Raw genomic sequence first — 13,357 nt, forward strand, 5'->3', positions numbered from 1 at the left:
AACATATTGAAATATAATATTAAAAAATAAAGAAAAAGTTCCCGGCGTGAGTTGAAAAGAGGTGCTTGTGAAATAAATTGTCAGGAAGTAGTTTTTTAAATTAATATTCAACAACTTCTGGTCAAAGCTCATTCCATTCAATTTTATGCGTTCAAAAAAAGTACTTTTTTTAGTAAGTACTTAATTGATATTGTATTCGGCCTAACTTCTCCTTCAAAATGTAGAGAAGTTTGAAAAAAGTCGGGTCAAACGATACCTTAATCTCCCACAACGGCAATGTAGAAACAATTGAATTTAGGAGGAAAAATTGAAAAATAGTTAAAAATATAAATATTGGAAAATAATTAAATTTTATTAAAAATATAAAAATAAGAAAATAATTAAAAAAAATTGGTTAGGGGCAAAAGTGGAAATTCATAGGCCAAACCTTAAAAAAAAAAAAAAAAAAAACCACTTCCAATAATTGAATTACCAAAATGCCCCTCATAGGGGCAAATTGGTAATTTCAACGGGCACTTCCTTTCTTATATATATAAGTAGATTTTTACAAAAATATCAAACATTTTTGAATAAAAAGGATTTCTGCTTCAATTAGTGCGTCATAACTCATACGTTACCTTAATCTTCTTACTTCTTATGTGCTTATAAAGTTCAATTGCGGATTGGAAACTAGAGCAACGTTTTTTCGATATTAAAATTTAATTTGTGATATTATAATTGTTTCACTGCCTTAAGAGGTCCAGGGTCTTTGATTCTTCAATTTCCAGTAGAGATTTTTTTTTTCCAAATATCTTACTACTAACCCGTGAGTAAGAAAAAAGTTCTCATAAAAAAAGAATATTTTTCTTTGACTGGAAAATTAAAGAAATCAGTTAAAAAATAGAAAAAAAATTAGTGAAAGTTTTTATCTTCTTCTTTTTATTTAGTACATTCTTTTTTTTTTACAAAACTTTAATAGTGTCTTAAATGCACGCCTTATCATCTGCCTTAGATAATGCATTTCCATTTCATATTTAATCGTGACATCCTCAGATTTATTATTTTGAGTAAAAAGAAAAAACTCTAGCTTTTCAATGGGTGTGTCATTGATTATTTTTTCAGTCTTCGTCGGCATTATAGTTACTGCTGCTGTTGAGCTTCCTGATCAACATCACAAGGTCTGTGTTACTCTATGAACTCATTGCTTTCCCTGTGATGTATATGTTTTTTATTTCGTTATTACCACTTCACTAACACATGTAAGAAGTTATATAGGCATTTTTTTACTTTTAATTTGTGAAATTTCACATCATGATAACTTTTGCGTTCTTAAATACATATGTGAATTGTGTCAAAAAAAAAAAATATATATGTGAATCACTTCACACATGTCAATATTCATTGAAACAAATCGGACAATGTCTTACATTTTAAAAAATAGGATCAAAACAAGTTATGTGAATAATGCAAATTATAAAAATGAGACATGTATTTAAGAACGGATGGAGTATAAGACATTGTCGTTATAATCTTTGAATGTATTGAAATTGGAAACACATCTTTTAATCATCTTAGTTCTCTATTGTGTTTTTTGTTAGTCAATTAATCCATAAAATTATGAACAAAAGAGTCACTTTAAAATGTATTTGCAATTTCGATTCAAGAACAAATGGAACTTCAACATTTTTTTTTTTGCGGACCTCGGTATCCTCTCAAGGACAGACTAATTCGAGGGTTCGAATCCCACCGTAACCCCATTTAGAGCTAGAGTAATGGGTCTATGAAACACGAATACGAACATCAGACACAACACTAACACTTAACGCCGATATCGATAGTAATTTGAAAAAGAAGATATAATTTGTGTAATCATATTTGTCGGTGTCAGACACTGATACATGTCCAACACAAAGACACACCTAATCTGAGGAGTGTCTGTGCTTCATGGGTATGTATTAACCCACCAAAATTGTCACAAAAGGAATCAAACCTTTAAAGGAATACACTCATATGTCTCAAGTCAATACCACTTCATCAATCCAAGTGAAATACATAGAAACCAATTTCAATTTCAATATTTGGTGTGAAAAGTTGTTCATTTTTTCAGCTCTTGGGAAAATGCTCGTCCAGTGGAGACTGTTTAACAGGTCTATTTTGCAGCTCTTGCCATGTAGAGTTTCAGGGGTCAAGATGTGTGAGATCATCAACAACAAATCCATTCAAGCTTTTGGTATCAACATCTCAACATATTCCATATTGTAACCAAGGATATGCATGTTATGATGATTTTCTTTTAGTTTTTTTTAATTAAATTACTAACAATAAACAAGTTTCATTTGCACAGAATACATCTTTGCCGTTCAACAAATATGCATATCTGACGACCCACAATTCATTTGCAAATAAAAAAAGGTCAATAATCCCTGATGCTGCTCCTCTAGTTACCTTCCCAAATCAAGAAGACACTATCTCTCAGCAACTATATGTAAGATATCACTTTGGCTATTCATCATTTTAAATCTTGAACTTTGATGAACTTGAATGCACACCAAATTCTAATGCCTCAATATGCAGAATGGAGTTCGAGCCCTTATGTTAGATACTTATGACTATAAAGGGGATATATGGTTGTGCCATTCATTTAAAGGAAAATGCCACGAGTTCACTGCATTTGTAAGTGATTCTTAAAAGCTTTTATCTAATATAGGCAAAATTTTACATGCTTACATGCTTGTAGGACTGATGATTGAAAATTATTAAGGGATCATGATTTTTTGGTATACAAAAATCAAATCAAATATTTGATGCAGTCACGCAATCTGGACTGTCGAATCTAGATTAGACAATTCACCTTTTGACTTTGGTAAATTGGGTCCATATACAAATTTGGAACTTGAACCGTCTAATCTTGATTTGATGGTCCATAAGTATGTGATTGCACGATGGCAGATAATCGAAGTCCATAAGTTATATTCTATGGTTATCGTAACTTTAGAGACAAACTCAAAAGAGTTTTCGTTTTGTGGTTAGACGTTAAAACTAAGATTTTCTTGTTATTTATCTCAAATTTTCTTCTTCTTTCAAGGAACCTGCCATAAATGCTTTAAAAGAAGTGGAAAACTTTCTAACTGCAAATCCATCAGAAATTGTGACACTAATATTAGAAGACTATGTTGAAACACCAAATGGATTAACCAATATATTCAAAGCTTCTGGATTGATGAAATACTGGTTTCCTATCTCAAGCATGCCCAAAGATGGCCATGATTGGCCTTTAGTAAAAGACATGGTTGCTAAAAATCACAGACTCATTGTATTTGGCTCTCAAAAGAACAAGGAACAAAGTGAAGGAATAGCTTATCAGTGGAACTATATGGTTGAAAATCAATGTAAGCAACATTTGAATATGTAGCACTATCTTTCTTTCTTTGATATAATCTCTCAATATTTATGTTATTTCTTTCTTTCTATTCGGACTTCAAGTTTGTTGTACCGCTTTTATGACGTATTGTCGACAATACTTTCCAATATTGCATTAATGTTGTGTGTATGAGTGCAGATGGGAAGGATGGAATGGTTCAGGGAAAATGCCCTAATCGTGCAGATTCATCTGCACTCAATGATAGAAGCAAATCTTTGGTTTTAGTAAATCACTTTAGAACAATTCCAATCCAACAAGCTACATGTAAAGATAATTCAAAAGACCTCATAAATATGCTTTCTACTTGTTATGCTGCAGCTGGTAATCGCTGGGCAAATTTTGTTGCAGTTGATTATTACAAGGTAAAATCTTCTACTTTGTTTTATTGTAGGTTGACCGACATCTTGTGTATCTTGACATCCACTGTCATTTGAAATTTGATGCAGCGAAGTGATGGTGGAGGGTCATTTCAAGCTGTAGATATGTTAAATGGGAAATTAATGTGTGGATGTGATGATGTGCATGCTTGTGTGGTAAGGTTATTATATTTTTTGTTAGTTTCAATACATGGCCCTAGTTCACAGATGTAGATTCCTAGCTGATGGAAAATCATACAAGCGGTTAGACCGTCCGATAAAGATCATAAAGCTTGAATTTTGATTTTGGTAAATTGGGTCTAAAACAAAAGTTAGAGCCGTCTGTTAATTTGACAGGGCAAATCATGAATTGCGTGATTGCGTAAATGCTGGGAATCCACATTCAAATCCCTGCTTCACATGCATTAGTTATTTATGAGATATCATTTAAGTTGTTTCAAACTTCATTATACTAACTAACTAATCTACATATAACGACTAGGATTTATTAGATAAGTGGCAACATTTTGATCCAGACAATCTTGAATAAAAATGATGGTATATGTTTTTTGAAAAGAAAATCAGAGATACATTTTAACGTTAAAAAAGTAGTTGAATGTTATCAGAAAGATCCTTTTCAATCAATTTTCATATATTTGCCTAAATATTTTGTTGTGAAAAGAGTTGAGATTTCAAGATCTGCATTCATCAAATTTATATTTCCATGTAGATCATATAATTGTTTGAAGTGATTTTATACTTGAATTTTGTGCAGCATGGAACATCATGTACAAGGGGAAGCAGATAATTTTTTTTTGAAAAGGGAGATTCCGACACAAGCATGAAGGATGAAGCAACTAATAGGAAATTTTGGTACTGAATTTTGGATTACCTGTTCAAATCTGTATGAGATGCTCCAAAATACATCAAATAAAATTTAGTAGATAAATATATGTGTGCCTGGTTTAGCTTCTACCAGATTTATGCATGTTTCAATGCCACTTCCCCGTGGAAAAACACAAAAGCTAGAAATAGCAGCTTGTATGAAAACGTGGGCTATATCTCGTTTGAAAAGAAATACAGAAGGAAATATTGGTGCTGCAATCATACATGGATTACCATCTGTATTTTTCATGTAATAACTTAATATTAGACACAACATGATGGTTGAAAAACTTTATGTTCCTTCATTTGATTTGAACTAGCATTAAGATTGATCTCTGATTTCGTTTTGTTTGGGAGTTATAAGAGTAAGGGAGAGGCATGCTTTCTGAGGAAAGGGGATGGAGGGAAAGAAGGAGAATCCCTCACTTTGTTTAGGAGAGTGGCTTTGGAGGAGAGGTAAAGAAAAGACTTTTGACAGTATTATAAGAAAATTACAAATTTTGGAGAACTTTTTAAATGCCTTCCAAAGATCTCCCCTTGCTTATGTTGAGTTAGCATAGATTTAGTATCAGAAAGAGAAAAAAAACCATATGCAATGTGAGATATTATCTTAGCATCAGAGTATGTTTGGATGAAAGGTTTAGGAAGAGGTGGATGACTTACTTTTCATTTTTAAATTAAAGATAGTATAAAATGTTTTTATTAATATCCACTTTACTAACGTCTACTGCAGTAGGAAAACGTTAATTATGAATTTTTTACATTCACAAAACAAATCAAGAATAAATTTGGGAAGAAAACATGAGAACAACGGCCGCAGGAATGCAATTAGACCATAAACAACACATAGGAAAAGCGTAGCAACTAAAGGATCACCTTCCCAAAACAAGGCTTTCGTCCACCGAGTTTGACCATTCATACCATTCCAAAGCTACTGATACGAAGGTCTCTACTGAAACGCTAACTATGAAACTATGACATCCTAACCCTGCCACCTAAAACAAAAGAAAGAAAGAAAAGGAGAGAATGTGAGTTGGAATGAAGAATTGTGAAGAATAAGTGGGTATTTATAGGAAAAATGCAAACATATAGACTGAGCCTCGGATATGATGCTTCAAAATCACCAGCCGCAACCGATTAGCCAAATCTTTAGCCAAACTTTTATACATACAACCAACCTGGGAAATCCGTCTAAAATCGTTCAGCCGTTGTGGACTATGCACCTCTGGAATTAAAACAATTAAAGTACAGTTCAAACTTCTTGACAGTTTACTATTTCTATCAAATTCTGTTACAAACCGCATCACATCACTTTTAAGCTTTACCCATAAATCCTTTATAAATCCAAAATTAATACCATCTAGAGTTGGACTTTGTAAACTATCACAATCTCGCACAGTCTGTCTGACCTCCTCTTCACCCAACTTACTCATTTGATTTCCTCTTCAAAGCATCATACCCACTCGATGGAAAACATCCCCAACCGCCGCATTCCACAGTCGGCGATGATCAGTGACTTCCCCGAAGAAATACTAATTCACATTCTCTCATTTCTCCCTATCAAATACATTTTCAGAACCAGTATTATTTCCAAGAGGTGGGTTCCATTATGTTATTCACTCTCTGATATCCGCTTCGACGATGATGGGGCGTGAACAATGCGGAGGAGTGGATTCACTTCCGTCAAATGGTGGACGCAATTATGTTATCCCCACGCTCTCAAGACTTAACTCTCAAATCTTTTTATCTCAAGTTTTGTTCTAAACTCTGGGAGGCTGAGGCTGACTGTTTCAGTTTTGACAAATGGGTCGAAGCAGCAAAACAACGTCGTGTCGAGTATCTCAATCTGTTATTGGTAGACATCCCTTTGGCGCCTACCATTTTCTGCTGCAAAACACTTATGGTTCTAAGATTGATGAAAGTACGTCGTATAGCCACTTTGTTCCTTTGTCATGTTGATCTTCCATTACTCAAAAGCTTGTTTTTGTATGCAATCTGTTTCATGGAAAAACCTAAGATTGATGGAATGTTTGAGTACAACTATTGTTAAAGCAAATGCCGGTGTTACAGTGGGAGAGTACCTTAAACCCTTATCCAAGTTTATCAATGCCAAAATCTGTTTATTTGATGTTCCACTCAGAGCAGTTTATAACGTTCAGTTTCTAAGGGTATACGAGGTATGATATATTGATAATCATGCATCCTCTTTTATCATCCGTATTATATTATTGCATTAAGTCAGCGTTGTAGTTATTATAATTGATGCAACAATACCTACATGTTCTCTTGAATAGTTTCTTGTAATTAGCATGTGGATTAAAGATACATTTGAAAAGAAGACTAAATTGATTGATGTTATTCAGGTTTAGGGGACTAAGTTTTTATTTCGTAAATTTGAAGGACTAAATTGACCAATCCTTACAATTTTAAGGACTACAATACCGATTTAGTCTTCTTATACTAGGCCTGTTGTTTGATCGAGGTTGTTTTTTACAATCCGTATGTATCTTCTTCCTGTGTTGTGCAGTTCGGAAAGATTCTTCACAATGAAGAAATCAATTCATATTATAAAGAACTTCTCGTGTTTGGAAACTTAACTGAACTTCCACTGCATTGGTATCATAAAGGCATTCATGACTGGGGTGAGGTGGTGAAAATGCTCCAGAATTGTCCCAAACTTCAAGCTCTTCAAATTGTAAAGGTTTGTTTGTCACATCAAAGGATAGTTATTGATTTTTACTTGTCCTTATTTCTTTTGAAGTATTTTTACAAATCTTCTTTTTGTTTCGGATTGACAAGGGGGGAATTCAACAACCAGAGAGAATTGGAAATACTCATATCATGTTTCTGAATGCGTTTTATCTCGTCTCACTACATGTAAAATTATCGGATATGATGCTTTTGAAGCTGATTTTCGATTTGTAACATATATATATTTTGCAAAATGCAAGACTTACAGGGTATGACAATCCGCCATGCTAGAAACTCAAATCCAATGCAGAAACGCCAATTTTTGGAAGATTTGTCCTCCTATCCTAGGATCTCTCTTGCATGTAAGCTGTCGTGTATATGAATGTTTCTATTCCTAATTGAATACCTGGTGTTTTTGTTCGTTTCTATATATGCTACTACTAGATTTGATGGTTTGAACAATATAAGCTTTGTCTCCATGTACAAATCAAAGTTTCGCCAATTCTAGGTGCACTTGATATTAATGCAATGCACATTTCGCTTATCATTTTCTGTAATTAAATTTCTTTAGTAGAACATATTGTGGCTGATATGTACGTCTTTACTTCGTGCATTTATGACATTTAATATTACATTTATTTGGCAAAGAGCAACTGCGTGGTTGATTGCAGTCTACCTTCTTTTTCATAAATCCCTCATTTTGAACATCAAATGCTCGATCGATTATGTGACTTGACCTTTGACTCGTTCACATTTCATATTACTCTTGTGCTTAAATTTGCTGTCATCTTAGTTCAACCTAGATCTGGAGGCTGGACTTCCCTCTCCTAGATAGAGGCATTTAGATGCTGCTAAGAACTCGTTCCACCTGCTGGAACTGTTTTGGAAAGATAGCTTACTAAAAATTAATAACTACCATCTTTTCACTAAAGAGAAAGTACATTTCTTACATACTACTAGACATATATCCAAAAAATAATATCATTTTTATATGATAGCATATAAAATTGAAATACGAAGCAATACGGGTGGAGTAGCTTGTGCTGTGAAATTGGCTTTCACACTTTTGATATACCATATGAGGTTTAAGCATATTAAAAACAGTTGTTATTGACATGCATTGCTGTTGTGCTTCTGAGTTTCCAACACGAGCTGAGAGAACCATAGGAAATATGGCTATAAATGCAATGTAATGAAATGCAATAACCCTGACACTTTGATCACAAGCACAAAACCTTCCTCTGAAATGAAGTGCTCTCATTTATAGAATACAAGTTTTTGAAACAAGCTCAAATTTCAAACCCTGGCCTTACTTTATAAAACTCAATTTTTAATTACTTGCTAGTGAACTGTCAGACTTGTATTTTTTTTAATTCAAAATATATTTTATAGTCACTCATACATATAGGAAAACTATCCTAGACTCCATCCATTGTAGAATTGATCACTTCAACTCTTCAAGTGTCTTCTTAGGCTAAAATTAGCACTAAGCTTGTAAGTACCAGCGTTAGAGATGAGAGCTCATATGAATATGGATCTAAAGTAATTATAGGGATCCCATTCCATTAGGCTTTGTTTGCGAGTTTGGAAGGGAAGGGAGGGGAAGACTTGGAAAAAAAGGAAGGAGCAAGTGGAAGAAATAGAGGAAAATGGGAGGGGAGGACTTTGGGGGGTTAACTTTTCTTCATAATATTAAACCCTCCTCATTTGGGGGAACTAAAAAATTGTATTGGAGGAGGGTTTTGGGGGGTTTTTGAGGGTTTATATGAATTCTTCAAATTTAATCTATGTTGTTATATTATTTTTAAAATTAAAAATATAGTAATCATATGCATTAATTTATCATTCTCTATAAAACTACTCTTTTAAAAAAATTGAAAGATTTCTCCATTTTCCCTCATATTTTCCACCCTTTAGAGCCTTCCCTTCCCTTCCCCTCCAAACTCGCAAACAAAGCCTTAGTATTTAGTGGTTCCCTATGTGCAGGTTTCACTGATAAACATGTCTCTCATTATTTGAAAAGATTATTTGTAGAGACTTGAGAGACCTGAATGAAGTTATAACAACTTTTCAGTTATTATCACCCAACGTGTACTATCAAATCTAAAATAAAGAGATCAAAGTCTTTCTTTTCTTGTGTTGTGGTGTATCATCCATGGATGATTCCAAAAATGTTTCTGATTATTTGTGGAACATTTTTTTTGGAAAAACACGGAAAACCATAAAACCCAATTACCACTTCAGAGTAAATAGGATTGGAAGAAAAATTAGTAACAAACAGTTAATACAAACTCCAATATCTTTGACATTTGGAGTGGAGTAGCCTAATAGTGAGGAAGGTGTGTGTGAACTAATCATAAATCGCGGTGTCGTTTTTTTATTCCTTATCTCTTTACATTTTAGCATCTTGATTCAATATAGATTTTGTTATATTTAAATATGAAAGTTGTTGTTCTTTAAAAGCTTATGATATGTCCAATTGTTGGACAAATTGTCCAACAATACCATCATGATAATTTATCATTGATGCAATTGAAGATAAACTCAAAGTAAATAAATGAAATCACATAGTCCATCAAAGAAAAATTTAATACAGACTAAATTTGAAAGGAAGATATTTCATAGGAAGTAATAAGATATCACAACTCCTATCATTATTCTGTAAAGTTGGAGTTGTATGTGAGTCTTCTTAGCCTTTGTTAAAGATTTTGTCTTAGATCTAAAACATATCACATCTTGATTACAACTTTCACACAATTAGGCTGCTTCATTAGCTCAAATGCTTTGTTTATATCTGCTAATGGTACCTCATGGGTGAGCAGTTCTTGAAGAGGGAATTCCTATAAAATATAAAATAGTGCAATACATTTGTTATTGGACATTTTTTTTTTGTTATCCCAAATAATCTTACATATACAAAAACAACCATTAAGCAAAATTTTAAATGTAGATTCATGTAAATATTAAATTTAAAGAAAAAACATGCACACAACACAAAAGTTTAGTTTCTTGATGATTATTACCTCATTCTGACATTTGTTAGCTATGATGGGAAGGTCCGATGTGGTTTTCAGTCCTCCGAAAACAGAACCTTTCAGTGTTCTACCAAATAGAATGGCAATAAGATCAAATGGTACAATATTTTCAACTCCAGAACCAATAGCTATTGTTTTACCTGTTCCCTGTATTTATAGAAAAATATTTATGAACAACAAGAATGGGGAAGAACATCAACCGTGTTAGAGAAAACATTATGATTCTAAAAAAAATTAAAACATTATTTTCAATGTTTCTAGAAACACATTCTCTATAGTTATAACTAAATGTTATTCCAGACATGCTATACAACGTAAAAATCGAAGTTGTTGTTAGCAAGCGAACAAACCATATACAATGTAAAAATCGAAGATGTTGTTAACAGGTGAACATACCAATATCATAAGATGAAGCATAACATATCACAACAAATTAACCATGTGATCAAGATATATCTGACTCGATTAACCAAACATCTGAATTATTTAATGAAGTTGAACTTACTAATTTCGTGGCTTCAACGGATACATTAAGTAAAGAAGGAACTCCAGTGCACTCAAAGGAATAATCAACACCCATTCCACCACTTAGTTCTTTAACCAAATCTGAAGCAGACTTACATGAATCACTTGGATTTATAAAGTGGGTCATTCCAAAAGCTTCTCCTTTTTCTCTCTTCATCTCATTTTTATCAACCCCAATTATTTTACTTGCTCCCATCATTTTGGCTCCACCTATAGCCTGCACCACAAGGTCACACTCTCATCATATAATCAAAAAATTAAATCGAAGAAAAAAGTAAAACAAAAAACGTAGTTTTAAATTGCAATCCACAACCATAATTATAAAGGTTAATTTATAAAGATTAGCGGAACTGCAGTTGCGACAACAATCACAATTTAAAACCACGACAAAGATATAAATATATTTTGTTCAAATACCCCTAAGCCAACAGCTCCAAGACCAAACACAGCAACACTTGAACCACTTTTAACCTTGGCTTCCTTCCAAGCAGCACCATAACCAGTTGAAAACCCACATGAGATGAAACTTGCATAAGCTAAATTAATGGTTGGATCAACTTTGAGAAGGTAGTTGACATCAACGACGACATACTCTGACCATGTAGCACAACTCAAAACATGATATAGTCTTTGGCCTCGAATCGACAACCTTGAAGTGTTATCGGGCATTAGACCAGTGAATCTCACAGGGTATGTAAGACAAAGATTGGTTTTTCCTGAAACACAATTCACACATTCTTGACATTCCCCTACATATGTTGGAATTATAATATGCCCTTCTTTCATATTTGTCACTTCATCACCAACACTCTCTATAACGCTGTTTCAATGCAATATATATACGTGAAATCAATATATAATATATAAGGAAAACTAGTTTCAACAGAAAAAAAAAGTTTTACTCTATTGATTAATTATATTTTTGGTGTTTTACCCAACTCCTTCATGCCCAAGCGCTAGGGGGAATTGATTCTGTAAATAAATATTTATAGAATAGAAATCAATTAGCAAATGTCAAATCAAAATGATGATAATGATAATAATAATAATAATAATAATAATAATAATAATAATAATAATAATAATAATAATAATAATAATAATAATAATAAAATTTACAAATTGTATGATTTTGATTTCAATTAAAAGAAAATTAATAGGTTTAATAAAAGTGTAATTAACAAACATGTGGAAATCCTTGAGTGCTTGAGATATCTGTGTGGCAGAGACTAGCACAAAGCATCTTAACTCGGACTTCTTTTGACTTTGGTGGATCTACTTGTATATCTTCAATTGTCACTGCTTTTCCTAGCCCCCAACATATTGCAGCTACAATTTCCATAGAATCATATCATATATTTACACGTGTGTGTGTGAAAGCATGTAATAAAAATTACATTAAATAAAAAACATGGTGATACCTTTGCATGTAATAACTTGTGAGGTGCTCGACATATTGAAGATGAAATGAGCAAATATTTTGGCTATTGGGAGCAAAGAGAATATAAGTAGTGATGTTCCTTAAAAAAGACAAGTAATGATACTATTAAAATAATAACATAGGTATATAAAATTCAGTCAACACTACAAATATTAAAATAAAATATATTCATTGAATACAAACACCTCCAATCATTTTTCCTTTAATATGATGTGAGAACACATTAATGGAGGTTTGTATGAAATATTTTTATAATCTACAAATGAAATTATTTCATTAATAAGCTACTTAAAAAACAGATACAATCCATTTTTAAAAAAACTAATATATACAAAGTTAATATATGACCAATTAATGAAATTTCAAAGAGGAAAAACTGGAACAATATCAAATTTTTATAAGAAAAAAAAAACTATTTCATTTTTTTTTGAGAGAGAAAAAAAAAACTATGTCATGTTGGTACCAAAGTAATAAATTATATTTTTTACATAGTTAAAATAAGATATGAGAAAAAGAAATATTAAACACACAATATTTATTTAGAAACTCTTCAACAAATAACAGAAAAAACCATAAAGAGTAGAATAAATTTCACTCAGTGGGACAAATTATTTCATTTGTGCATGTACAAGTGAAGGTAGTTATCGGTCACTAGCATGTTATCACCGGGAATAATTTAAAAAAATATAAAAAATAACTCATCTTAAAGATTAATTAGATGTAACCCATACACTCAAATTTTTGAGTGTACCATAATAATATAATATATATATATATATATATATATATATATATATATATATATATATATATACATCATAATGTCAAACATAAAAATAGGACACATTTGATAATTCTTTGTCGCATAACCAAATCAATCGTTGGATTAAAAGATATAATAACATATATTATCTCTACACAGTTTTACATTAATGTTAAATCATTTCATATGTCAATAGAATACGTCAAAATTAAATTATTTTTTAAAAGTTCATAAGACATTAATTTTTATGTATCTCATTAA

General features: G+C 32.1%; 2 protein-coding genes and 1 long non-coding RNA gene across 4 annotated transcripts; 2 read left to right on the plus strand and 1 right to left on the minus strand.

The window, feature by feature from the left end:
* Nucleotides 1-540: 540 nt before the first annotated feature.
* LOC146921876 (PI-PLC X domain-containing protein At5g67130-like) lies at nt 541-4,860 on the plus strand. 2 transcript variants are annotated; one of them, XM_085715129.1, is made up of 8 exons: nt 541-1,157; nt 2,087-2,209; nt 2,324-2,464; nt 2,554-2,652; nt 3,065-3,368; nt 3,539-3,762; nt 3,847-3,933; nt 4,532-4,860. In XM_085715129.1, the coding sequence occupies exons 1-8, from the start codon at nt 1,074-1,076 to the stop codon at nt 4,562-4,564; spliced, it is 1,095 nt and encodes a 364-aa protein (XP_085571255.1). In that variant the 5' UTR covers nt 541-1,073; the 3' UTR covers nt 4,565-4,860. The 2 variants fall into 2 exon arrangements, with proteins under 2 accessions (XP_085571255.1, XP_085571254.1); XM_085715128.1 differs by having other exon boundaries at nt 950-1,157; nt 3,847-3,938; nt 4,532-4,806.
* A 2,338-nt stretch (nt 4,861-7,198) lies between these two features.
* On the plus strand, nt 7,199-7,879 carry LOC146921877 (uncharacterized). Its single transcript, XR_015010806.1, has 2 exons — nt 7,199-7,342; nt 7,441-7,879. It is a non-coding gene; the product is annotated as an uncharacterized LOC146921877 (long non-coding RNA).
* Nucleotides 7,880-9,883: 2,004 nt separating this feature from the next.
* LOC146921878 (8-hydroxygeraniol oxidoreductase-like) lies at nt 9,884-12,198 on the minus strand. Its single transcript, XM_085710800.1, has 6 exons — nt 12,079-12,198; nt 11,827-11,864; nt 11,310-11,712; nt 10,873-11,109; nt 10,356-10,514; nt 9,884-10,172 (listed from the first exon to the last, which is right to left on the minus strand). The coding sequence occupies exons 1-6, from the start codon at nt 12,133-12,135 to the stop codon at nt 10,062-10,064; spliced, it is 1,005 nt and encodes a 334-aa protein (XP_085566926.1). The 5' UTR covers nt 12,136-12,198; the 3' UTR covers nt 9,884-10,061.
* Between the last annotated feature and the right edge of the window lie 1,159 nt (nt 12,199-13,357).

This window comes from Medicago sativa, chromosome 5 (genome assembly GCF_051527215.1).
Source record: "Medicago sativa cultivar Bolivia chromosome 5, Bolivia_mono, whole genome shotgun sequence".
NCBI lineage: Eukaryota > Viridiplantae > Streptophyta > Magnoliopsida > Fabales > Fabaceae > Medicago > Medicago sativa.

Bases quoted from the DNA above. Each gene is read 5' to 3' on its own strand.
- LOC146921876 (XM_085715128.1), top strand. From the start codon at position 1,074: ATGGGTGTGTCATTGATTATTTTTTCAGTCTTCGTCGGCATTATAGTT. The intron at 1,158-2,086 runs GTCTGTGTTACT...TCATTTTTTCAG, and splicing joins TTCCTGATCAACATCACAAG to CTCTTGGGAAAATGCTCGTC. The intron at 3,939-4,531 runs GTTATTATATTT...AATTTTGTGCAG, and splicing joins GTGCATGCTTGTGTGGTAAG to CATGGAACATCATGTACAAG.
- LOC146921878 (XM_085710800.1), bottom strand. From the start codon at position 12,135: ATGCTTTGTGCTAGTCTCTGCCACACAGATATCTCAAGCACTCAAGGA. The intron at 11,110-11,309 runs GTATTTGAACAA...CTTGTGGTGCAG, and splicing joins TTGGAGCTGTTGGCTTAGGG to GCTATAGGTGGAGCCAAAAT. The intron at 10,173-10,355 runs GTAATAATCATC...TATATTTTATAG, and splicing joins CTAACAAATGTCAGAATGAG to GAATTCCCTCTTCAAGAACT.